The sequence below is a fragment of the Populus trichocarpa genome, chromosome 3, assembly GCF_000002775.5.
Source record: "Populus trichocarpa isolate Nisqually-1 chromosome 3, P.trichocarpa_v4.1, whole genome shotgun sequence".
Taxonomy (NCBI): domain Eukaryota; kingdom Viridiplantae; phylum Streptophyta; class Magnoliopsida; order Malpighiales; family Salicaceae; genus Populus; species Populus trichocarpa.
This window is the reverse complement of record NC_037287.2, coordinates 5413463-5438171: the sequence shown is the minus strand read 5'-3', so window position 1 is coordinate 5438171 and position 24709 is coordinate 5413463. Positions and strand designations below refer to the sequence as shown.

The following is a 24709-nucleotide window of genomic DNA, read 5'->3' as shown; positions in this document are numbered from 1 at the left end:
CCGATCTAGGGCTGGAATCGAGTCGAATTGAAGAAAAAATAGGGGAAGAAAAACCCTGGTGTGATCTCGGTTGAGCCGGCAAGACCCGGTCAAAAACCCAATTGCAACCCGTTGACTTTTATTAATTTTTTACTAAAACGATGTCATTTTGATTTAAAAAAAAATTTACCCAGACAATTTGATAACCCGATCAAAACCTAGAATCCGGATCTTAGACCGGCCCGGCCACTGTGCTAGGTCTGAAAATTATGGTTTTGAGGGATATGGAACGGAAATGTGAGGTTAAGATCCTCCATCTTTGTTTGACTTTCAATGCGCATAAAAGAAAAGGTGAGGTATAGGATGGTTCAAACCCCTCAATTAATTAAAAATATTAATACACTGAATTGGGATGTTTAAGGGGTTGAAATTATTATCAAATATCCTAAACTTAAAATAAAAATATTACTTTCATTAATTAAGGATTTTTTTATAATTTATTAATTAATCTTATTTTTTAACTTTTTCATTCTCTTTGCATATCCAAACAAGATAAAGGTTGATTTTCAACCATCATTCATTCTTACGCTTACCATTACTAATTCTAACCTTTTTACATGGATTCTAATTTAACTAAAGCCCCGTTTGTTTGCTGGAAAGTAGTTTTATTTTCAAAAGTGAATTCCGGGAAAGTGAATTTGGAGAAAGTAAATTATTTTCCGATGTTTGGTAGTTGTCACGACCCGAATCCCGGATCCATGACCGACACATAGGCAAGGTTCCCCTCCAAGGTTCCATACCTATGCGAACCCAAACTTACACACAAACTTATCCTAACTCAATTAGAGTTCAACGCAGCATTAATAACAAAATCAACTTCATAATATAATTGAATTGTCTTAATACAAGAGTTTATATAAGTTCAGAGTTTTGGAGCACTAACTAAACATAAAGGAAAGGTACAAGGTACAACCAAAGAGCAGGTTCTGAAGGTCCAACAAAATGATTTGCTATCAAGTTATAAGCCTAAAAAGGATAAATAATGAGATGGTGAGTTCAACAACTCAGTGAGTAGATAACGTTCAATATACACACACGAGGTAATAAAACAATGAGAAATATATATACAAGTATGGCTCTAGATTCTTATAGGAAGGTTTCTCAAATAGGCCATAACAAGGATATCATATGGTAAAACTCGTCAGAAAATCAAAATGCAATAAGCATGAGGCTCCGTATTGTGGGATGATCAGTCCACACAGGTTGGTGACTCCCTCAACCAACTAGGGTTCAGATACGATGTGCACAAAGACTAACACTACCCTGTTAGCATGGGTATTCTGACTGACATACCATAGGTTCATAATCATAATCAAACAGACATATTCATATCTCAAGGCTCAACTCATGACATCAATCAAATGAGGAGCTATCAATTCAGAAGTCAATTCAAACTATATACTGGTTCATATCAAGAATTCAGATTCAACAATTGATCATACTTTATCATAACAAGGATAATAATCAACATATATATTATCAAGAAGCATGATCCAATTCATATTAACAAATCAAATATTTATAATATTTCTCATGCATATGAAAAATTATCCACTCACCTGACTCGAAAGCAAACAGAAGTCAAAAGCAGATACCGAAGGAAATCCTAATGGCATCCCGCCGGTAGAATATCAGGATTATCTGAATACAAAGGAGACATATTCAAGAATGACTCAAAAGAATATATAACTTATTTAATACACTTATCTAAGGGTGTATTCCATAACCCTATATGTTTTTGAACTAACTAGTTATTTTCCCAAAAACCAAAATTAACGGTTTTCCCGAAATCTAATCCATAATAAAACAAATAATAAAATTGGTAATAATTCACTAAATAACCCTCAATCATTCATCAAACCAATCTGAAAAAGCTAATATTACAGCTAGGGACTAATCTGTAATTTATCATATTTTTAGGGCCAAATTGTAATTTTCGTCTAATTGGAGGACCAAACTAAACATATCATAAATTCATGAATATAGTGGAATTATATCCATAATTCATCCTTCATTTCTGTCCAGAACCTCTAATTATGCTCCAGGGACCATTCTGGAACTTTTCCCAATATTTTTTTAGGGTCAAATTGTAATTTTTGTCAAATGGAGGACCTAAACTAAAATTTGTCATAAATCCATGAATATACTGAAATTCTGACCATAATTAATCCTCAATTCTGTCCAGAATATCTCATTATGCTCCAAGGACCATTCTGGAATTTTACCAAATTTTTAGGGTCAAATTGTAATTTTTGTCAAATTGGAGGACCAAATTGAAAGTGTTAAATTTTCATATCTATACAGTAATTCTGCCCATAATTCATATGTTATTCTATTCAGAATCTCGGAATATGCTCCAGGGACCAATTTGTAATTTTTCCAAAGTTTGGGGACTAAACCGTAATTTTCACAAATTGAGGGACCAAATTGAATTTTTGTCATCTTCAACCTCCTACCCAGAATTTTAACAGAAACTTACTGTTCTCTCCAAATTTCTAACACAATTTCACCATTCAAACAAAATCATAACTCAAAATCATCATCTTTCAATTCAATCTCTCAAAATCATCCAAATAATCAAATACCCACAACAATTAACTCTATAACATTCAAATTAAATCATCAATCAAACTCAAAACACAAACTTCATAACCCTTACATTTATCAAAACCGAAATTATAGCTTAATTAACACATATTTATACATAATCTTGCCTTTTTACTTATTTCCTCCAACTCCTTTCTATTTCCTTTCTAATTTCCCTCTTTTCTCTTTTTCTTCTTCTTTCTCCCTTCTCTCTCACGGTTTGCTCTCAATTTTCAGATCCCTTTTTCTTTTCTTTTCTTTTTTACTTCCTATTTATATTTATCATCTCTTTATTCAATTACTATTATACCCCTCATTTAATTATACTTATTCTTTAAGCCTCCAAGGGCTTTGTTGCCATTTCCTATCTTTTTAATACAAAACATCACAATCTCCCCGCCTTATAAAAGTTTCATACTCGAAACTTAATAGAAAAGATTGAATACTTACCGAGATTATCGAATAGATGAGGATACTCCTCACGCATCTTATCCTCGAGCTCCCATGTCGCTTCCTCACGTGAATGACCTTTCCATTTCACTTTCACTGAAGCTATATCCTTTGACCTAAGCTTCCTCACTTGTTGGTCGATTATAGCTTCTGGTTGCACCTCATAAACCATATCATCCCTCAACTCAATGGGATGAATCTCTAACACATGTGATGGATCTGGCATATACCTCCTTAGCATGGAAACATGAAATACCGGATGAATAACAGACAAGTTTGGTGGTAATGTTAACCTATAAATAACAACCCCAACTCTCTCCAGAATCTCATACGGTCCAATGAATCGAGGACTCAACTTGTCTTTCTTCCCAAACCTGAATACTCCTTTGGTCGGTGATACTTTTAAGAATACACAATCACCCACTGAAAACTCTAAGTCACGCCTTTTTTTATCTGCGTAACTCTTTTGTCTACTCTAAGTTGTTTGAAGCTTCTTCTAATTACCTCTATCTTCTCTGAGGTAATCTGAATCAACTCTGGTCCCATTAGCCTCTTCTCACCAACCTCAAACCAACAAACCGGTGATCTACACTTTTGACCATACAAAGCCTCATAAGGTGCCATCTCTATGCTAGCCTGATAACTGTTGTTGTAAGCAAATTCCACTAATGGTAGGAACTTACTCCAACCAACTCCAAAATCCATAACACAAGCCCTTAGCATATCCTCCAAGATCTGAATAGTCCTCTTAGATTGACCATCGGTCCGAGGGTGAAAAGTTGTACTCAACTACACTTTAGTACTCATAGCTTCTTGGAATTTCACCCAAAATCGCGATGTAAACTGTGGACCTCTATCAGACACTATCGAGATTGGCACTCTATGCAACCGTACAATCTCACTAATAAACAATTCCGCCAACTTTGCATATCCATAAGTAATCTTAACTGGCAGAAAATGGGCTGATTTTGTCAACCTGTCAACAATCACCCATATCGAATCATAACCCTCCTTACTCCTAGGCAATCCTGTCACAGTCCATTGTGATCCTTTCCCACTTCCATTCTGGAATCAACAATGGTTGCAACAATCCAGGAGGTTTCTAGTGTTCACCCTTTACCCTCTGACAGGTCAAACACCTAGAAATAAAATCTGCTACATCAGCTTTCATCGTATTCCACCAATAACACACCTTAAGGTCTTTATACATCTTGGTGGAACCTGGATGTATTGTGTAAACTGTCTGATGTGCCTCTACCATCAATTCTCTCCTCAGATCATCTACATCAGATACACAAAACCTATTCCTATATCTCAGCACATCATCATCACCTATCACAAAACTTGTAGCCTTACCCTGCTCAACCTCATTTCTGATCCTGAGTAGTGAATCATCTTTCTTCTGAGCTGCCTTTATCTTATCAAACAAATCCGACTTAACCTGAAAGTGAGCAATCATTGCTCCAGCTTCATTAAGATCAAATCTGACTCCTTCATCCACCAACTTATGCAGCTCCCTAATCAGAGGTCTTCGTACCTCCTGAATATGAGCTAAGCTCCCTGATGATTTTCTACTCAAAGCATCGGCAACTACATTTGCCTTACCCGAGTGGTACTGTATGGTACAATCATAATTCTTCAGCAGTTCCATCCATCTCCTCTGCCTCAGGTTTAGATCCCTCTGCTGAAAGATATATTTCAAACTCTTGTGATCTATAAAGATCTCACAAGTTTCACCATATAAGTAGTGCCTCCAAATCTTCAAGGCAAAAATTACAGCCGCCATCTCTAAATCATGTGTAGGATAGTTCTGTTCATGCTTCTTCAGCTGTCGTGAAGCATATGCAATAACCTTGTCATGCTGCATTAGAACACATCCTAACCCCACTCTTAAAGCATCACAATAAACTGTGTAACCATCAGAACCTGATGGTACTACTAGAATAGGCGTTGTAGTCAATCTCTCTTTAAACTCTAAGAAACTTTTCTCACAAGCTTCAGACCATTGAAACTTAATATTTTTCTGCGTTAACTTAGTCAATGGTGCAGAAATCCGAGAAAAGTTCTCCACAAACCTCCGATAGTAGCCGGCCAAACCTAAGAAACTTCTAATCTCTGTCGCCGAAGTAGGCCTAAACCACTGCTTAACTGCTTCAATCTTTTGAGGATCAACCTCAATCCCATTCCTTGAAACTACATGCCCAAGAAATGCTACACTCTCCAACCAAAACTCACTCTTTGAGAACTTGCCATACAACTGATGATCTCGCAGAGTTTGAAGCACTATTCTCAAGTGCTGCTCATGCTCCTCTCTAGACCTCGAATACACCAAAATATCATCAATAAAAACTATCATAAATTGATCAATAAACTGGCCAAACACTCTATTCATCAAATCCATAAAAGTTGTTGGCGCATTCGTCAACCCAAAAGACATCACTAAGAACTCATAATGACCATACCGAGTTCTAAAAGCTGTCTTCAAAATGTCCTCCTCTCTTATCCTCAACTGATGATACCTAGATCGAAGATCGATTTTAGAAAAGAATTGAGCTCCCTGCAATTGGTCAAACAAATCATCTATGCGAGGAAGTGGGTATCTATTTCGAACTGTCACCCGATTCAGTTGCCTATAATCTATACACAACCTCAATGACCCATCTTTCTTCTTCACAGACAACATTGGGGCTCCCCAAGGGGACACACTTGGTCAGATGAACTTTTTATCCAACAAATCTTACAGTTGCTCTTTTAGCTCCCTCAATTTTGCTGGCGCCATTCTATATGGTGTCATTGATATTGGTTCGGTACCCGGAACCAAATCAATACAAAATTCAATCTCCCTATATGGAGGCAATCCAGGTAAGTCATCAGGAAAGACATCGATAAACTCCCTAACTATAGGGACTTGGTCTAATTGAGGAACTTCTTTCTCTACATCCACTATATATGCTAGGTAGCAATGTACCCCTTTTCGGGCCATTTTCCTCGAGATAGCCGACAACATAATTGATGGAGACCCAATCTTATCTCCTTGAAATACCAACTCAACTTCTTCATCTAGATCAAACATTATTTTCTTACCCCAATAATTTACCGAAGCCCTATGCTTTGCCAACCAATCCATTCCCAAAATCACATCAAAATCAACCATATCTAAGACATTTAAGTCTCCCATAAAGATCTTATCTCCAATCTCTATTTCACAATCCAGATACACATACTTCACTAATATTAATTCATCTAAGGGAATGCAGACTGAAATTGGGGATTTTAACAAGGTTGGTTGTTTATCTAACCTCATGGCAAAATATGGAGACACAAATGAATGGGTTGCACCCGTATCAAACAAAACTTTTGCTTCAAAAGAGCAAACAGGAAGAATACCTGAAACAACTGTGTTGGATGCCTGAGCATCCTTCTGAGTTAAGGCAAAAACTCTGGCATGCCCCTGACCCTGTTGTATCTGACCTCTATCACCTGCACCCCGGCCTCTCTGACCACGGCCATCAAAACCTCTACCCCCATGAGCCACAGACTAGCTCGTCGATGGTGCCTGAATAGGATGCTGGACTGAAGCAGATAACCCCGAAGTTGACAACTGTCTCCTCGGGCACTCTCTGATCTTATGACCTATTTGGCCACAACAAATGAACTACGAGGTGCAGTCTGAACTAAACTCTGAGTACCACTATTACCACTTTGACCGCCTGAGCCACTAACTGATGGTCTCTGTCTAAACCTCCTCTGAACCCATGAGCCCTGACGGCCACTTCGTCCCCTAGACGGACCTGCACTGAATCCCTGTTGCCTAAAAGACTGACCCTCTTCTCTAGGCCTCTTAGGCTGGCCTACAGTCATATCCTTTAATTCTCGCACCTCTATCAACCTGGCGCTATCAACAGCTAAGGAGTAGGATGGAAACACCTGTGACACCATCACCTTATACATAGAGGATTTGAGTCCTCTAATGAATCTCTTCACCCTCCACTCCTCAGTGGGTAGAAGATGTTCTGTATACCTAGACAGCTGAGTGAACTTCAGATCATACTCATCCACTGTCATGCTCCCCTGAGATAGCCTCTCAAACTCATAAAGTCGAGCATCCCTGACACTCTAAGGGAGAAACCTGTCTAAGAACATGGAGCTAAACTCCTTCCATGTCCATTGAGCCTCTACTGGTCTTGCTCTTTTCCTAGACTCAAACCAAGAGATTGCCACATCTCCTTCCAACCTGAACGATGCCAAACTCACAGCTCGGTGGTCTGTACATCCCAAAGCTTCACACCGTCGCTAAATATCATCTAGGAACCTCTGAGGATCCTTTGAACTGTCCATCCCAGTAAAAATAGAAGGTGTCAACTTCATGAAGTCATTCAACAGCACATTAACTCCCTGAACAGTGTGGGATGTCGAGGGTACATCTCTATCCCTTTTTCTATCTCTCTCCATAGAAAACTCTATCCAGGTCCGCACAACCTGGCTAAGTTGCTGAAACTCTGTAACAGGCTCAGGGTCAGCTACCCCCACACCTGTTTCATCAACAATATCTTCCTCTTCTATCTCCTGAGGCTCTTCCTCCACTGGTGGAGGTACCTCCTCAACATGTTGAGGCACAGGTGCACCGCGCCTCCTTCTCTGCCTTGCAGTTCTCAACCGCACAATAGGGACATTATCCTGATCATCATCTACTCTAATAGTATCGATTATTCGTCTATTCCTCGGCATTTCCTAAAATAAAAGTAAGAGCACTCAAGTCATGCTAGAACAATAGCATGATAATTATCACAAAATTATAGGAAAGCATATCTATCACAAGAAAGAAGACATGCTTGATGAGAATTCAAAATTTCAAAAACAACAAACAAGATGATACGGATCCTAATGCTCCACTTATTATGAAATTAACTATGCTATTGTTTCTTTAACCTAAAGCTCTGATACCAAGTTTGTCACAACCTGAATCCCGGATCCATGACCGACACATAGGCAAGGTTCCCCTCCAAGGTTTCATACCTATGCGAACCCAAACTTACACACAAATTTATCCTAACTCAATCAGAGTTCAACGCAGCATTAATAACAAAATCAACTTCATAATATAATTGAATTGTCTTAATACAAGAGTTTATATAAGTTCAGAGTTTTGGAGCACTAACTAAACATAAAGGAAAGGTACAAGGTACAACCAAAGAGCAGGTTCTGAAGGTCCAACAAAATGACCTGCTATCAAGCTATAAGCCTGAAAAAGATAAATAATGAGATGGTGAGTTCAACAACTCAGTGAGTAGATAATGTTTAATATACACACACGAGGTAATAAAACAATGAGAAATATATATACAAGTATGGCTCTAGATTCTTATAGGAAGGTTTCTCAAATAGGCCATAACAAGGATATCATATGGTAAAACTCGTCAGAAAATCAAAATGCAATGAGTATGAGGCTCCGTACTGTGGGATGATCAGTCCACACAGGTTGGTGACTCCCTCAACCAACTAGGGTTCAGATACGATGTGCACAAAGACTAACACTACCCTGTTAGCATGGGTATTCTGACTGACATACCATAGGTTCATAATCATAATCAAACAGACATATTCATATCTCAAGGCTCAACTCATGACATCAATCAAATGAGGAGCTATCAATTCAGAAGTCAATTCAAACTATATACTGGTTCATATCAAGAATTCAGATTCAACAATTGATCATACTTTATCATAACAAGGATAATAATCAACATATATATTATCAAGAAGCATGATCCAATTCATATTAACAAATCAAATATTTATAATATTTCTCATGCATATGGAAAATTATCCATTCACCTGACTCGAAAGCAAACAGAAGTCAAAAGCAGATACCGAAGGAAATCCTAATGGCATCTCGCTGGTAGAATATCAGGATTATCTGAATACAAAGGAGACATATTCAAGAATGACTCAAAAGAATATATAACCTATTTAATACACTTATCTAAGGGTGTATTCCATAACCCTATATATTTTTGAACTAACTAGTTATTTTCTCAAAAACCCAAAATTAACGGTTTTCCCGAAATCTAATCCATAATAAAAATAATAATAAAATTGGTAATAATTCACTAAATAACCCTCAATCATTCATCAAACCAATCTGAAAAAGCTAATATTACAGCTAGGGACTAATCTGTAATTTATCATATTTTTAGGGCCAAATTGTAATTTTCGTCTAATTGGAGGACCAAACTAAACATATCATAAATTCATGAATATAGTGGAATTATATCCATAATTCATCCTTATTTCTTTCCAGAACCTCTAATTATGCTCCAGGGACCATTCTGGAACTTTTCCCAATATTTTTTTAGGGTCAAATTGTAATTTTTGTCAAATGGAGGACCAAACTAAAATTTGTCATAAATCCATGAATATACTGAAATTCTGACCATAATTAATCCTCAATTCTGTCCAGAATATCTCATTATGCTCCAAGGACCATTCTGGAATTTTACCAAATTTTTAGGGTCAAATTGTAATTTTTGTCAAATTGGAGGACCAAATTGAAAGTGTTAAATTTTCATATCTATACAGTAATTCTGCCCATAATTCATATGTTATTCTATTCAGAATCTCGGAATATGCTCCAGGGACCAATTTGTAATTTTTCCAAAGTTTGGGGACTAAACCGTAATTTTCACAAATTGAGGGACCAAATTGAATTTTCGTCATCTTCAACCTCCAACCCAGAATTTTAACAGAAACCTACTGTTCTCTCCAAATTTCTAACACAATTTCACCATTCAAACAAAATCATAACTCAAAATCATCATCTTTCAATTCAATCTCTCAAAATCATCCAAATAATCAAATACCCACAACAATTAACTCTATAACATTTAAATTAAATCATCAATCAAACTCAAAACACAAACTTCATAACCCTATCATTTATCAAAACCGAAATTAAAGCTTAATTAACACATATTTATACATAATCTTGCCTTTTTACTTATTTCCTCCAACTCTTTTCTATTTCCTTTCTAATTTCCCTCTTTTCTCTTTTTCTTCTTCTTTCTCCCTTCTCTCTCACGGTTTGCTCTCAATTTTCAGATCCCTCTTTCTTTTCTTTTCTTTTTTACTTCCTATTTATATTTATCATCTCTTTATTCAATTACTACTATACCCCCTCATTTAATTATACTTATTCTTTAAGCCTCCAAGGGCTTTATTGCCATTTCCTATCTTTTTAATACAAAACATCACAGTAGTGTAATAGAAAATAATTTGGAAAACACTTTCCAGTATTTGGTTATGTCATGGAAAATGAGCTGGAAAATAACTTATTAATGTTTTATTTTTTTCAAGTTTATTAAAATAATGAGGAACAAATCTTACAAATTAAAAAGTTGAATGATAATGAAATTCTAAAAAAATATAATTTCATAAACTATCTCAAATAAAATAAATAATAATCAAAATAATAGAGATCAAATCTAAAAAATAAAAAATAATTGAAAGATGAAGAAAATAAAATAATAATAATTAACTTTTCATAAATTATTTCAAATAAAATAAGTAACAATCAAAAGAATGAGAACCAAATTTAATAGATAAAAAATTTCAATTAAAAAATGATAAGGGAAAAGCAAATAACAACTATAAAAATGAGGACCAAACTTATATAAAAATTAAATTCTAAGAGATGAAATTGAAAAATAAATATTCAAAACAAAATACATATAACAATCAAAAGTTTGAGGACCAAATTTGATATAATCAGCAAATAATATGATATTTCTAAATTTTTCACAACTTCCGGAAAGTGTTTTCCGTCCAAAATAAAAGAAAAACACTTTCCTGGAAACCAAGCCAAATTTTCCTTCGACTGGAAAGTATTTTCCGTTGACCAACTTTTCTAAATGCAAACAAACACAGGAAAGTTTGGAAACTGGTTTCCCGAAAACTATCTTCCGGAAAACAAACACCCCATAAATAACTAGTTCTTTTCCCCTCCACAATGTCGTGGGTTAGTTTTCAAAATTAATTTCTATTTAATTTTATTGTAATATATATATATATATATATATATATATATATATATATATATATTCTATTAGGTGATTTTTTTATTCATGATTTTTTTTTGTCTTTATAAAAATATATTTTTAATTAGTAGCATGTTTTTTGAATAAAAAACTAAAGGCAATTAAAATATAAAAATCATTTTAATTAAGGAGGAAAAATATAACTTTTCAATCAAGACTTCATTTCCTTGTTCATTTATTTTTTTTGTTTTTGATGAAAACATGATTTTGTTTTTACAAAAATCATTGTTTTTTTTTTAAAAAAAAACCTATCATAATCTAAAAAAACTAGTTTCATTCGAAAATAAAACAATCATGACTCGATAATTTATATGCAATAGAGGAATAAATAAAAGATTAGTTAATCTGAAAAAATTAACAGTAAAAAAATAAAACAAATAATTTATTCTCATGTAATATTCATGAGCATATTGTTTTATATTTTTTTCATTTTAGGCATATATATATAATAATTCACAAAGTAATTATTAATATTATCATAAAAAATATAATTCTATTTGAAAACTATGGCAAAATTAAATAATATTTTAAGTATTATTTTAATTATTTTGTTTATAGTTAATTTTACTCAAAATAAAAAAAGTAATTTGTATGTAAAAATGAAAAGAGATATAAAAGGAGGCTTGGGGTTAGGTCTAAAAGGATGGGCTTGTATGCCTAGTACAAATATTAAACCCTTGTGCGTCTAGGCCTGTAATATCATGCCCACGTGCCTTGCCTCCATATCTTAAAGGGAGAATGATGAAGTCCACCCTAATAAAATGAACAATGAATGGTTTGCTATGGTAGATGAAATATCATCATCTAATTCAAATTTAGCCGTTAAAATCAAGTTTTGAATTTTTAGATTTAAAAAATTTATTTTTAATTTATTTTCATCTAAAAACATTTAAAATACATGCTAAGGTCAATGGGAGAGCCAAAAAAAAAAACTAATTTATTAAGCTTTTCTCTCCTAATTTTGCAACTTCAAAAGAATAGTCAAATGAGTAGTCAAAATAACTTTTTTTTTTTATCAAAGAAAAACAATTCCTGTATATCTATAAAAAAAACAAAAAAAATTAAAATAGATTATTTAAATATTTATTCTTTCATCTCCACAACTTTTCTTAAAAAATAAAAAAATATTAATATTAAATATATTTAAATTGTTTTTTTAACTTTCATCTTAAATTGTTCTTGGTTTATTTTGATCCTTAATTGTTTTTTTAACTTTCATCTTAAATTGTATCTCGTAAACAATTTTAGTTAATTTGATTTTGGAATTTTCTAAAACTGTACATACATGATTTTATGTAAATACAAGCAAACGTCAAAGTATAAACAATTTTAACATAATTTTAAAAAAAAAATTGAAAAAAAAATATTTGATAAAAAAAAAAACCCTCTCCATTATCTCAAGTAAACTCTTAGATATTGTTTTAGATGAACCAGAGCTTATATAAGCTAAGAGCTATTTGAATAATAGATTTTCATTTAAAAAAAGTCTAAATAAATTATATTTATCAATTATTTCTTATAAGATAAAAATTATTTCCACTTAAAAAAATAATTTTTCCTAAAAACTATTGCCTTATAGTTATCAAACCCGGCCCGGGGGTTGACCCGGTCAAGGGGCTCCGTCCCGAGTTTCATGGATCAACCCGGAAAAATTAAAAATATATATTTAAATTTTTAATATTTCATATGAAAATTTTTAAAAAAAATGCATGTCAATATAGGCTATACATGTTGTAAATAATGAAGTTTAAAAGAATATTTAAAAAGTTTTTTATCCCACATTGAAAAGATACTATATTATCCTTTTAAGTTGAAGTATTTGAACCAAGAAGTTTTTTATCCCACATTGAAAAAACATAACTTTTTTCTTGTGAATATAGAGTATATATACTAAAGAGTTTCAAATCCCACATTGAAAATATACTATGTTATCATTTTAAGTTGAAGTATTTAAATCAAAAATTTTTTATCCCACATTGAAAAAACATAATTTTTTTCTTATGAACATAGAGTATATATATGAAAGGCTTTCAAATCTTATATTGAAAAAATAATTTTTTTCGGAACATAGAGTATATACACGAAAGGGTTTCAAATCACACATTAAAAAAATATAAATTTTTTCTTGTGAACATATAGTATATATACGAAAGAGTTTCAAATCTCACATTAAAAAAATAAAATATTTTTCTAATATTTATATAGTTAACTTTAAAAAGCGTTAATAATCAACTAAAAAAATATGAAAAAAAGGGGTATAGGAGAAAAACTACATTTGAAAAAGAAAAAAAATTAATAAATAAAAACATCGGGTCTCGTCAGGGTTCGCCCAGATTATGAATCAACCCGCCGAGTTGATCGAGTTTTGCCAAATTATTACTCCGGCTGGTTTTTTACCCGTCAAACTAGACCGGGTTGAATAACATTGTTTTATACCCTAAGCGAGTATTATGGGTGTGAGCTTAAGGAAAAAGTAAAGGAATGGTGTTAAGAAAATCAAAAGTTAATAACGTATTATTATTAACGTTAAGAAAATCAAAAGTTAAAAAAAATCAGTTTGATTGTCACATCTACATTTCAGATATAAAATGACTCAATTCATGATGTTCAATTGAAGCTCTTGTAAAGTTTCTTCAAGAATAAAGCAATTTGTAATGAAAAAATATAATAAAAAAGTAACAACCAGCACATAATTTTATAAAAGCAACGACCATCTTTCATTTACATTGTTTTATTACATAGTAGATTAAAAGCTAGTTGGGTTGCAATCTTGAAGCAGAAGAAGAGAAATGGAAAACACAAAAACTGATGGAAAAGAAGAAGAAGAAGAAGAGAGTGTAGTGTTCGAAATTCCACTAGGAGACGCAGCAGAGACATTCAACTTAGAGAAAGCAGTATGCAGCCATGGCTTATTCATGATGTCTCCCAACCATTGGGACCCTCTCTCCCTAACATTCTCTCGACCTTTGCGTCTCTCTCTATCTGATTCTGATCCTCAAGTTTCCACTCCTACTACTTCACTCTTTGTCTCCATCTCTCACCCTCCTCACCTCCCTCGCTCTCTCAGCGTCCGCGTTTATGGCACGCGTTGTCTCTCTCCAAAGCATCAAGAATCACTGGTGGCTCAGGTGGTGAGGATGCTGAGGTTGTCGGAAACAGATGAAAGGAATGCAAGAGAGTTTAGAAAGATAGCAGAGGCGGCAGCCGCGGAGGAAAATAATTCTTGGTTGACAGGTTTTGGTGGGAGAGTGTTTAGGTCTCCCACTTTGTTCGAGGATATGGTCAAGTGCATTCTTCTTTGTAATTGCCAGTAATACTCTCCACTCTATCTTTTCTTTTATTAACGAATGTAGAGTCCTTTCTCCATGTTTTTGGCATGCCTTTGCGTTGTTTGATAAAATGTCCCTGAGAGTAATATGATGGTGTCTTTTGTCTCTCTCTCCCTCTCATCTGAACAGATGGCCGAGGACTTTGAGCATGGCTAGAGCACTTTGTGAGTTACAGTGTGAACTGCAGTGTAAATCATCTGGTGTGTTTGTTGCTCAAGCTGTGAATGCGACTGTCAAGAATAAATGTAATGACACTGCTCATAATTTTATTCCGAACACGTCTGCTGGTAAAGAGTCCAAGAGAAATATCAGAGCATCTAAAGTTACAAAAAACTTAGCAAGCAAGATTGTGGAAACAGAAACCCTCTTGGAAGCTGATGCTAACTTGAAAACAGATAGTGCCCATATTGGAAGAGAAACTCTGGAGAGTGTAGAAAATGATTCATGTGCAAGATGCAGTTCACGTCATGGGTCTGATTCCTGTGCGCCTGATAGTCTTCAATCTCAGCATGGAATACAACCTGGTGTGAACAAGATGATTTGTAATTTCCCCAGTCCAAGAGAACTAGCAAATCTTGATGAAAGTTTTCTGGCCAAGCGCTGCAATCTTGGCTACCGAGCAATTCGAATCATAAAACTTGCTCAGAGTATTGTAGAAGGGAGGATTCCGCTAAGAGAAGTTGAAGAAGATTGTGCTAATGGAGCAAGCTCTTCTTGCTATAACAAGTTGGCTGATCAGTTTAGACAGATAGATGGATTTGGTCCTTTCACATGCGCAAATGTGCTTATGTGCATGGGATTTTATCATATCATTCCAACTGATTCTGAGACAGTGAGACATCTAAAACAGGTCAGCTTTAGTTTCTAATCCAATGCTCTGTCAACTGTTGAAGATATGCTTCCAATGTCCCATAGCTGTCAATACAGGTGCATGCAAAAAAATCCACCATTCAAACAGTTCAAAGGGATGTTGAAGAGATATATGGAAAATATGCGCCATTCCAGTTCCTAGCATACTGGTAATTTTGGAGTGTGCTGAAGTTTTAATTATTCCATGTCAATATCTTACTTGCGTGAATTTCTATGTTCAGGGCTGAGTTATGGCACTTCTATGAGAAAAGATTTGGGAAGCTAAGTGAAATACCAACATCTGATTATAAACTTATTACTGCCAGCAATATGAGAAGTAAAGGTGGTCAGAAAAATAAGAGGACTAAAAGATGCTAATGGAAAGCGCCCGCCCTTACCTTAAGTTAATTAAGAAAGTAGGTCAAAATTTGTGCTTGTTTTTTGTGCTTATGAAAGAGTGTTATGTGCTTGTTGACTTTCACATCTTTATGTTTGACCACACAACTAATGCATATTGTGGCTCTTTGAAAACTTTTCTGTCACCCCTTTCAAATAACGTCTTCTGATTTATGATTAGTTTTCCAGTACTGTAATGTTACGAGATAGAGGATTGCGAGGAGTGTACCGCAACTTTCTCTTTCTATATGATCAGTGGCAGTAATCTCTCTCATAGTCTACATGGTGATAGAGAATTTTAAAGTCACTTTGAAACATTTCAGCTGTAGGAGAATGCGACCGTCCCATGACAAGGTTGTGAGCTCGGTGAAGACATCGTAATACTCAGAGTATGAAGACAGATATGGATCAACCTTTAATGGGCTGCCCCCATGATTATAGGTGGAGAGCTACCTGGACTCTTAGGACTAAGAGCGAGAGATTCATGGAGAAGTAAAGCGTGGTTCCTAGGGTGGAACAGAGGGCAGACGCAACTCCGGGATGAGTGAGCTCGTGATCATATTGAGATACTCAGATAATGACTGTCGTACTTGGAAATGAAAATTTCCGTTTGAGGGGGTGTTGTAAGCCTTGATGTGAGGCTTGATAAATCATTCCGGACCGAGCATGGTTGATACGCTCGAAGTGGAATGTTATGTCCTAGAGACAAGCGTTAACACTCTTCAGATGTGAAGTGGCAGACCATCTGGTTGTAGTGATCCTTTGGTGTGAGAAAAAGGTGTGCTTTGGTGACTCTAGTGATTGAAAGGTGTGGCAAGTACCTGTAAACTTGACTGGAGACGCTCTCAGAATGGTAAGCTTGGAAGAACTGCAACATGCAAGCCTGTGTTGAAAAAACAAGAGGACAGTTGCCCCACATGAATGGCAAAGGGGGTGATTGTTGGGTTGGTTGCCATTAATGTGCAGCAACCATTAATGGACGACACCGTCCATTGACAAATGCAGCAGCCCATCCCAAGTGTCAAAGGTTGGCAGCCACCATTGTTGAAGAAGAGCTGGAGTTGGCAGCCACCATTATTGCCTATAAATAGGCACCGAGAGAGAGAGCAAAGCAAAGAGAAAAGAAGAGAGAAAGAGGGGCTGCCAAGGGCAGCATCTGTAAGTGCAGCAATGAGAGCTGGGAGTTGAGTTTGAGTGAAGTGATCCTCCTCCTCCACGTATTTGTATTGTATCATTTCTCTATCTCTAATAATATGGACCTCTCCCATGGATGTAGGTGGTTTTGCCGAACCACGTTAAATATTGTGTCCCAGTGTGCTAATCCTTCAATGGACAACTATCAGTACATCAGCGGTCCGCGCATAGGGGGTCAACTGGTATTCAACCCCCCTGTACGCGGACCAGTGATGTACTGATAGTTGCCCATTGGAGGCTTAGCACACTAGGACACAATATTTAACGTGGTTCGGCAAATCGCCTACATCCACGGGAGAAGTCCATATTATTAGAGATAGATAGAGAAAGAGTTACAACACACATGGAGGAGGAGGATTACTTCACTCAACTCTACTGTCATTGCTCTCACACACATTGCTGCACAAGGCAGCAGGGCTGCTGCCCTTAGCAACTACTCCCTCTTTCTCTCCTCACGTATTTCTCTCTTGTTCTCTTCTCTGCTCAAACGCTGCTGCTCTTTCTCGGTGCCTATTTATAGGCAAGAATGGTGCCACCAGCTCCAGCTCTTCTTCAACAATGGTGGCTGCCAACTCCAGCTCTTCTTCAACAATGGTGGTTGTCAACCTTTGACATTTAGGATGGGTGCACATGGTTGGTGCAGCTGCAACTGCTGTATTTGTCAATGGACGGTGTCGTCCATTAATGGTTGTTGCACATTAATGGCAACAAACCCAACAATCACCCCCTTTGTCATTCATGTGGAGCATCTGTCCTCTTGCTTCTTCAGCACAGACTTGCATCTTGCAGCTCTTCTAAGCTTACCATTCTAAGAGCGTCTTTGGCCAAGTTTACAGGTACTTGCCACACCTTTCAATCGCCAAAGTCACCAAAGCACTCCTTTTCTCACACAAAAGGATCACTACAACCAGATGGTCTGCCACATCACATCTGAAGAGTGTTAACGCTTCTCTCTAGGACACACAACATTCCCCTTCGAACGTATCAAGCATGCTCGGTCCGGAATGATTATCAAGCCTCACATCAATGCTTGTCTCTCTTCTTCTCTCTTTGCTTTGCTCTCTCTCACTCAAACTCTGCTCTCTCTCTCGTTGCCTATTTATAGGCAAGAATGGTGCTACCAACTCCAACTCATCTTTAACAATGGTGGCTGCCAACTCCAGCTCTTCTTCAATAATGGTGGCTGCCAACCTTTGACACTTGGGATGGGCTGCTGCATTTGTCAATGGACGGTGTCGTCCATTAATGGTTGCTGCACATTAATGGCAACAAACCCAACATGTTCTTCATCAATGTACTTCTTGTGCCGAATGATTTTTATACTACTCTATTGATGCTTGTTGTTCATTAATGTAGTTTGCATCATCCCCATGATATATACTTCGATATGACAAGCACCCAGCCAATAAAAAATGCAGCAACGAAGATCTAACCAACTCCATGGAAGGATGCAATTGTTTTGTATTTTTGTTGAAAATTTGTCTCTCTCTTAGACTTTTGGGAATTAAGGATTATCAGCTGCAGATATATTTGTGACAATGGTAAACATGTACCAGGATGGTATTTACTAAGTGCAGAAGCAAAGTCCAATTCACACCCATGAGAACATGCATTCTACTTACAGCCCTCGAGTATGAGGAAGATTAAAGAGTTTAACATTGTCGTTGACACCAGCCAGCTACAAGATGCTCTCAAGCTTTTTAACCACCTCATTCATTGTTGGCCTGTTGGCTGCCAATTCTTTGACACACCCAATTGCCAGATCAATAAACTTTTCTACACTTGTTAGTGGTGTGCACAAACTAAAAGTGGGATCAAGGATGTATGAATATTTTGTCTTCTGGTTATCAATTAGTGTCTTCACCTCTCTCACAACAAAGTTCCCATGTTCTATTAGTTTTTGACCAGTAACTAACTCCAACATTTCCACTCCAAAGCTATAAACATTGCTTTTCTAGTCAACTGTCAAGTCATGAAATATTCCGGATCCATGTAGCCCTACACCTTACATGACTTGAACTTCGGGTCTCTGACTAGCAACGCAGAAGCGGTGCCATGAGTCTTGGAGCATACATATTATAAAATAAAATTATATAAAATTCACAACATTTCATAAACTTTCAAAAATATTCTTCAAATCCAATAAAATCAAATAATAATTCATAATACTTATTACAATATCAAAATCCAAACTTTAACAAAAACAATGTAATAGTGGAGCATTTTAAGATATTAAACCAGTCTATAAAATAGAAGCTTCAAGGAAACAAAATATACAAACAAAGTAGCAGGAACCCTCAATTAAAAATTAACCTGCTAACTGAAGTTAAGAACTTGAAATAATATTAAAATGAAGGGGTGAGTTTAACTAACTCAGTGAGTGAATAACAATTAATATACATTATGGAAATTTATGAGTATAGGCCATCAGTTGAGATAATATAGAAGTAAAAGAACTGAAATAAATATATATACATACATATTAAGCATAATAACGTATGGTAGTGGAATACATGACCGATATCAGATAAAGCTACAAGCTCAAATAACAAACAAAACCTAAGATTCTGGTAACAGATGAGATTTGTAGCCTCGATCATTATGGGATGATAAGTCGTCATAGGCCGGTGTCTCTCTTACCAACTAGGTATACAGAATATTATATGTATATAGACTAATTACTCTCTGTTAGTATGGAGTTTTTAACAAGTATACTAATATCAAGACATAACAGATACTCGTATAATTATCAAAGCAAGAAATGTCGTATTGAATAGCATTTACTTCAACAGAATACGAGTAAAAATTCAAGAATAGATGAGTACTCGTAAAAATAAGCAACACACACACACATATTTATTCAAGAATTAACCAATTGTACTCTTCATATAATAAACATACACATATTATTTATATTACATGCATATTAAAGATTATCTCACTCACCCGTAAAATGAAGCAAAAGACAAACGAATGCAGAACCAGAGACTACTGAGGATTGTTAGTAGAAACGTTAGCAGAACATATAATGAATACGAAAAATACTCAAAAAAATTCAAAGAAAATAATATAAAAAATTAACACTCTAATAGAGATCAAAATGTAATTATAAAGCCGAATTAATTTACCCAATCGATTTCAAAAATACCTCAAACTAGTCAAACTTAACAAACCCTATTAACCCTTACTGCAGGGTCAACCAAACAACTTAAATGACCAACCAGACGGCCACCACCACAAGACATCCAGTTGGCCAGTTTAGACCAACTAGTTGACCGACAACGTTAAGCCAACCGGTCGACCAGTTTATCAGGATTCTAGAATCCCGATCTGTTAGTCTTCAAATCTAGAGATCAAAAAATAATTAACTTGTTCCTCTAAAACCTATAATTCCAATCATCTAATCAGTGTTTTAAGTCAAATAGCATCCTAAAATATTAATTAAATCTCTTAACTGCAGGATATTATCGAATGAGAAGCTGAGAACCTGCGACGTTCCCAAAGAAACTTCGTTTCTAATTAGATGGCCAACCATCTACACATGAGACACTCCCCAATTTACTTCTCAACTTTGTCACTGATATGTTGCTGTAAGTTTTATTCTGTTGTTATTGGAATTGCACTGTATGCTGATGTGATTACGTTATGCAGTTTTGTTGTCTTCAGTGCTCTATGGATAATAATAATATTCTGTAAAGAATGCAACTTGATTCAATTTTTATGAAAAGCACAATTGAGGTCTCAACAAGTACTTTCTTTTGTTGTAAGAAATGTGAAGATACCTGAAAAACACAATCTGTTAGACTATAATTTTTAATTCAACTTACTCTTAACTGATAACAGAAATCTAAAAAGGCTGACTAGATTCTTGTGATGAACCCTTGAAAGAAGCTCAAGCAGTACAGTTTTGAACTCAAGACTACCCTGCGATGATCTCTTTTAATGGCAACTAGCACACCAGTGGGAAGAGTTCCTTTGTAAACCTGAGAACACATTGCAAATTGAGTGCAAAGAAAGAGGTAAAAAAAAATATAGAGAGGATTGTTATTAATGTTGAGTGCACAGTTAACAGTTTGGACTCTGAATTTGTTGTGTACGCAATTTTCTATCGGTGTAGAAGATGAAGAATGTGGCTGTTGGGAAACTTTGCATCATTCTGATGATTGCATCTTCTTACAAACGGAATACCATGAAGCCTGGAAAGTGAAGACAGTTGCACAGCATTATATTTGAGTTGATACAGTGATGAAGCCTGATATGTTTTTATATATTCTCATTTGCTCGTAGTTTTTTTTGTTTTTAGAGAAAAAAACATATGAAGTTATTTGAGATCGACGTGACACAAATATTCTTCTATTATTATATATTGCCATCAATATTTTTGGAAAAAAAAATCATTTTGAGACCTTGTGTTTGCATTATCGGAAAATTAAACTGTGTAAATAATTTGACAAGTTCGGCCCTATGTTTGTTTCATTTAGATAATTCAATTCGACTTCCATCAATTCTTAACAAACATCCATATCTTATGCGGAAAATATTAGTCAAATGGCACACAATTTTTGACTAAAATGCTCTGCGATAATAATAATTAAAAAAACAAACATTTTAAAATTCTACAATTCTTTTTCTTAATAAAACAGATGTAGGATATCATTTTTTGAAAATGATTTTTTTAATTAGGGTAGGATATTTTAGTCAAAATTTTCTAACATGTTTCTTTGTGTTCACTAAATAGGTGACTCGCACTATGCCGTGAACTGGGTTAGATTTTTCCTAACATAAAAAAAAGATGTTTAGGCAATGATAACTTGACCAAGCCCAGGTTAACTTAATCAACACGTAACTCGGGATATGAGATTGAGATAACTCCGTATAAAAAAAAACAAAGAAAAAATCACAAAGCTCAAGGCCTAAAATCCTAATGTCAAAGGATGAAACTGACAAAAAAATCAATTTAAAAAAAGTAATGTTGAAGAAAAAACCCCGAGTAAATATGGGTTAACTTGATTAACTTGCAACCCATGATATGAGATCAAGAAAAAAAATTAGATTTAAAAAAAAACCTCAACTTAACTTGACTATCTCGCACTTTAGATAACTTTATAGAAAAAAAGTTAAAAAATACAAAGCTCAAGGGTCAATAACTTAATGTCAAATGATGAAACCAAAAAGAAAATCAATTTCATAAAAAACAAATTCAGAAGAAAAAAAATACTCGAATTAACTCAACTAACCCACCACCTATGATATAAGATCGAGGTAAACTCACAAAAAGACAAGTGAAGCAAATAACAAGACTCAGGACCTAATAATCCAATATTGAATTATAAAATTGAAAAAATATCAATTTTTAATAAAGAACCTAAAAAAAACAAAACTTAAACCGAGCTAATATTTTAAACCAGTGACTCAGGACATGAGACCGAGATTAGTTTAGTAGCACCAGGCATTGTTGTTGCCTCTACTGACAGCGGCCACTAGTTGTGCGTGTAGCACAACCTGGCGCACCAACCACACTGACAGATATACAACCTCTAAATCTTTTTTTTTTTTAATTTCTAGCATATTCAAAAAAATCTAGCCAAATTTCACCAAAATAGTAGCCAAAAGGATTTTTTTAAAAAAAAATCATGAGAAAAATTACTTTTGGGAAAAATACTTATTGAAAATAAATTAATTTGTAATTATCTCCAATAACAATTCAAACATGCAATCAACAACTTTAATTGTCTAATAAAGGCTCTGATATTAGTGTTAGGTTTCTTGAAAGGCATACACGCAGAACAAATGGTAAATTTAAAATTTTTCAAGAGTCTCAAGGATCCATTTAGACACATCTAGAGTTTTTAATGTTTATATGAAGATTACCTGAAGATCAGATGTTCTTTTATGCTTCAAATAATTGCTTCAAGGTTGAGTTAATCGCAAACCACAAGTCATCTAAATGTCTTACCTCTAACGGTGATTCACATGAATCACAAATAAGAAATCTCTTAAACCCTTTTAGGAGAGAGGGATTCTTATACCTTTGAGTGCTAACTCTTTTATTTTATGTTTAGGTGTTTTATGTATTGTACTCTACTTTTAGAAAATAAAAAAACACAACTTTCTATTTATAGAGAAACCTAAAAAACTTTATAAATAAAAAATATTAATTTTTCCATTAAATAATATCACATATATTATTTTAGATTAATTTTAGAAATTTATTCGACCAAGTCATTCATTGTTTCTAGATCTAGAATTGTAATCCCCTGTGTTAATTATATTTTAGTCCTCAATTTCTAATTCTTATTTACAATCAAGTCACACTTGATTAATAATTGTCATTTTAATTTATAACCAATGGTTCTTATGTGTGTTGACATATTAGGTTTCCTAATAAGTTGGTTGAAATATAAATCATAATCCTAAATAAAATAAGATTAAATAAATTAAACAATTTGATTTATTATCAATTCAATAATTGATTGACTTATATTTGAAGATCAAGTAAAATGTTTAGCAACCTGTCATGATCTCTTAAATATTAAGAAATGTATAAGTGGTTTGACTTAACATTTTAGTGATCAGTTTCTCAATATAATTACTATCACTTAATCAAGAATGTTATGATTTAGACATCATAACATGGAGTATGTCTACTTTGTTAAATCATTTTAATTCTCAACACTATAATTAACAATTAGGGGAAAATAAAGCTCTTAAGGAAAGAGAAAAAAAAACAAAAGCTTTGGAATTCAAATGGAGGAAAGAGGAAACAAAAAAGAAAAGAAAGAGAAGGAAAAATGGTCGTCGACACTATTAATGGGAAATCCAGTCACCACTCGCCATCTCTATTGGATGTTGCCACCGAGACGTTTTTGGAGACACCAAGGAAGACAACTTTTGGATATTGGAGGATGTCGTATATGCCACTACAATGTTGTGGGTCCTTCCACACGCGAGTGCGTGTTCTTCACGTGCAAGCTTTCTTTTCCCCTTCCATTAATTTTGGTCTCTTATTGTATAAGAACCCATCAATCAATTTCAAATTTTAATCTACCTAGGTCCAAACCTTTTTATTTTAATTTAGTCTCAAATTATCTAATAACTCTTCAATTTAAATCATAATTTCACCCATCCCAAAGCCCAATGAAGGTCCAACCAGGGAGAGAGAAAAAGAACAAGGTAAAAAAAAGATAGTCCACTGATCGGGTTAGCACATTGTGATCGTGCACATCACTCGAGTGCACGGGTTGACCAAGGGTACTTCGAAATATTTTTATCTCAAATTATAACAAGAAAATATGTCATACTAATTTATTTGTGAAAGTTAACCCATGTTTTTATCTATTATCAAAGTTACCTTTGGCTCGTCAAATCAACTTGATTATATCGGGCAAACTTACATTATGTTAATTTAAAACTTAGACTATGCAAACAATTAGGTCAAGGGGGTTCAAGATTGATCTGTTAGGCCAGACTTAGTGATAATGTCAAAAAGTTCCTCACTGCTTGCCCTTTTTATAGTGAAATTGAGTTTCACCTAGTTCATCTTTTACCATATATGAGATTACGACTAATGATTACAAAGAAAAATCATAAAGACTTTAATAACACCTAATTTGTGCCTAATCTAATCTTAAATTGATGTGACATATTTTCTTGTTACCTAATCTAATCTTAAATCATAAAAACTTTACTAACACCTCTAATCTTTAAAAATTGCATATGATTTTAAAAATGAACCTGATCTCAAAATTTGATCATCGCTTCTAGCTCTGACCT

General features: G+C 34.7%; 1 protein-coding gene and 1 long non-coding RNA gene across 9 annotated transcripts; one reads left to right on the top strand and one right to left on the bottom strand.

The window, feature by feature from the left end:
* Window positions 1–8151: 8151 nt before the first annotated feature.
* Window positions 8152–8957, bottom strand: LOC127905134 (uncharacterized). The gene is made up of 2 exons (XR_008058855.1): window positions 8911–8957; window positions 8152–8317 (listed from the first exon to the last, which is right to left on the bottom strand). It is a non-coding gene; the product is annotated as an uncharacterized LOC127905134 (long non-coding RNA).
* A 4844-nt stretch (window positions 8958–13801) lies between these two features.
* On the top strand, window positions 13802–21296 carry LOC7478188 (uncharacterized). 8 transcript variants are annotated; one of them, XR_002980793.2, is made up of 6 exons: window positions 13802–14478; window positions 14627–15347; window positions 15413–15516; window positions 20397–20526; window positions 20780–20955; window positions 21054–21296. XR_002980793.2 is itself a non-coding variant. In XM_024596877.2 (5 exons), the coding sequence occupies exons 1-4, from the start codon at window positions 13958–13960 to the stop codon at window positions 15722–15724; spliced, it is 1482 nt and encodes a 493-aa protein (XP_024452645.2). In that variant the 5' UTR covers window positions 13802–13957; the 3' UTR covers window positions 15725–15762; window positions 20397–20684. The 8 variants fall into 8 exon arrangements, 6 of the variants coding, with proteins under 6 accessions (XP_024452645.2, XP_024452648.2, XP_024452650.2 ...); XR_002980794.2 differs by having other exon boundaries at window positions 15425–15516; window positions 21054–21294; XM_024596877.2 differs by lacking the exons at window positions 20780–20955; window positions 21054–21296 and adding an exon at window positions 15589–15762 and having other exon boundaries at window positions 20397–20684.
* The last annotated feature ends 3413 nt before the right edge of the window (window positions 21297–24709 follow it).

Bases quoted from the DNA above. Each gene is read 5' to 3' on its own strand.
- LOC7478188 (XM_024596877.2), top strand. From the start codon at position 13,958: ATGGAAAACACAAAAACTGATGGAAAAGAAGAAGAAGAAGAAGAGAGT. The intron at 14,479-14,626 runs GTAATACTCTCC...TCATCTGAACAG, and splicing joins ATTCTTCTTTGTAATTGCCA to ATGGCCGAGGACTTTGAGCA. The intron at 15,517-15,588 runs GTAATTTTGGAG...TTCTATGTTCAG, and splicing joins TTCCAGTTCCTAGCATACTG to GGCTGAGTTATGGCACTTCT.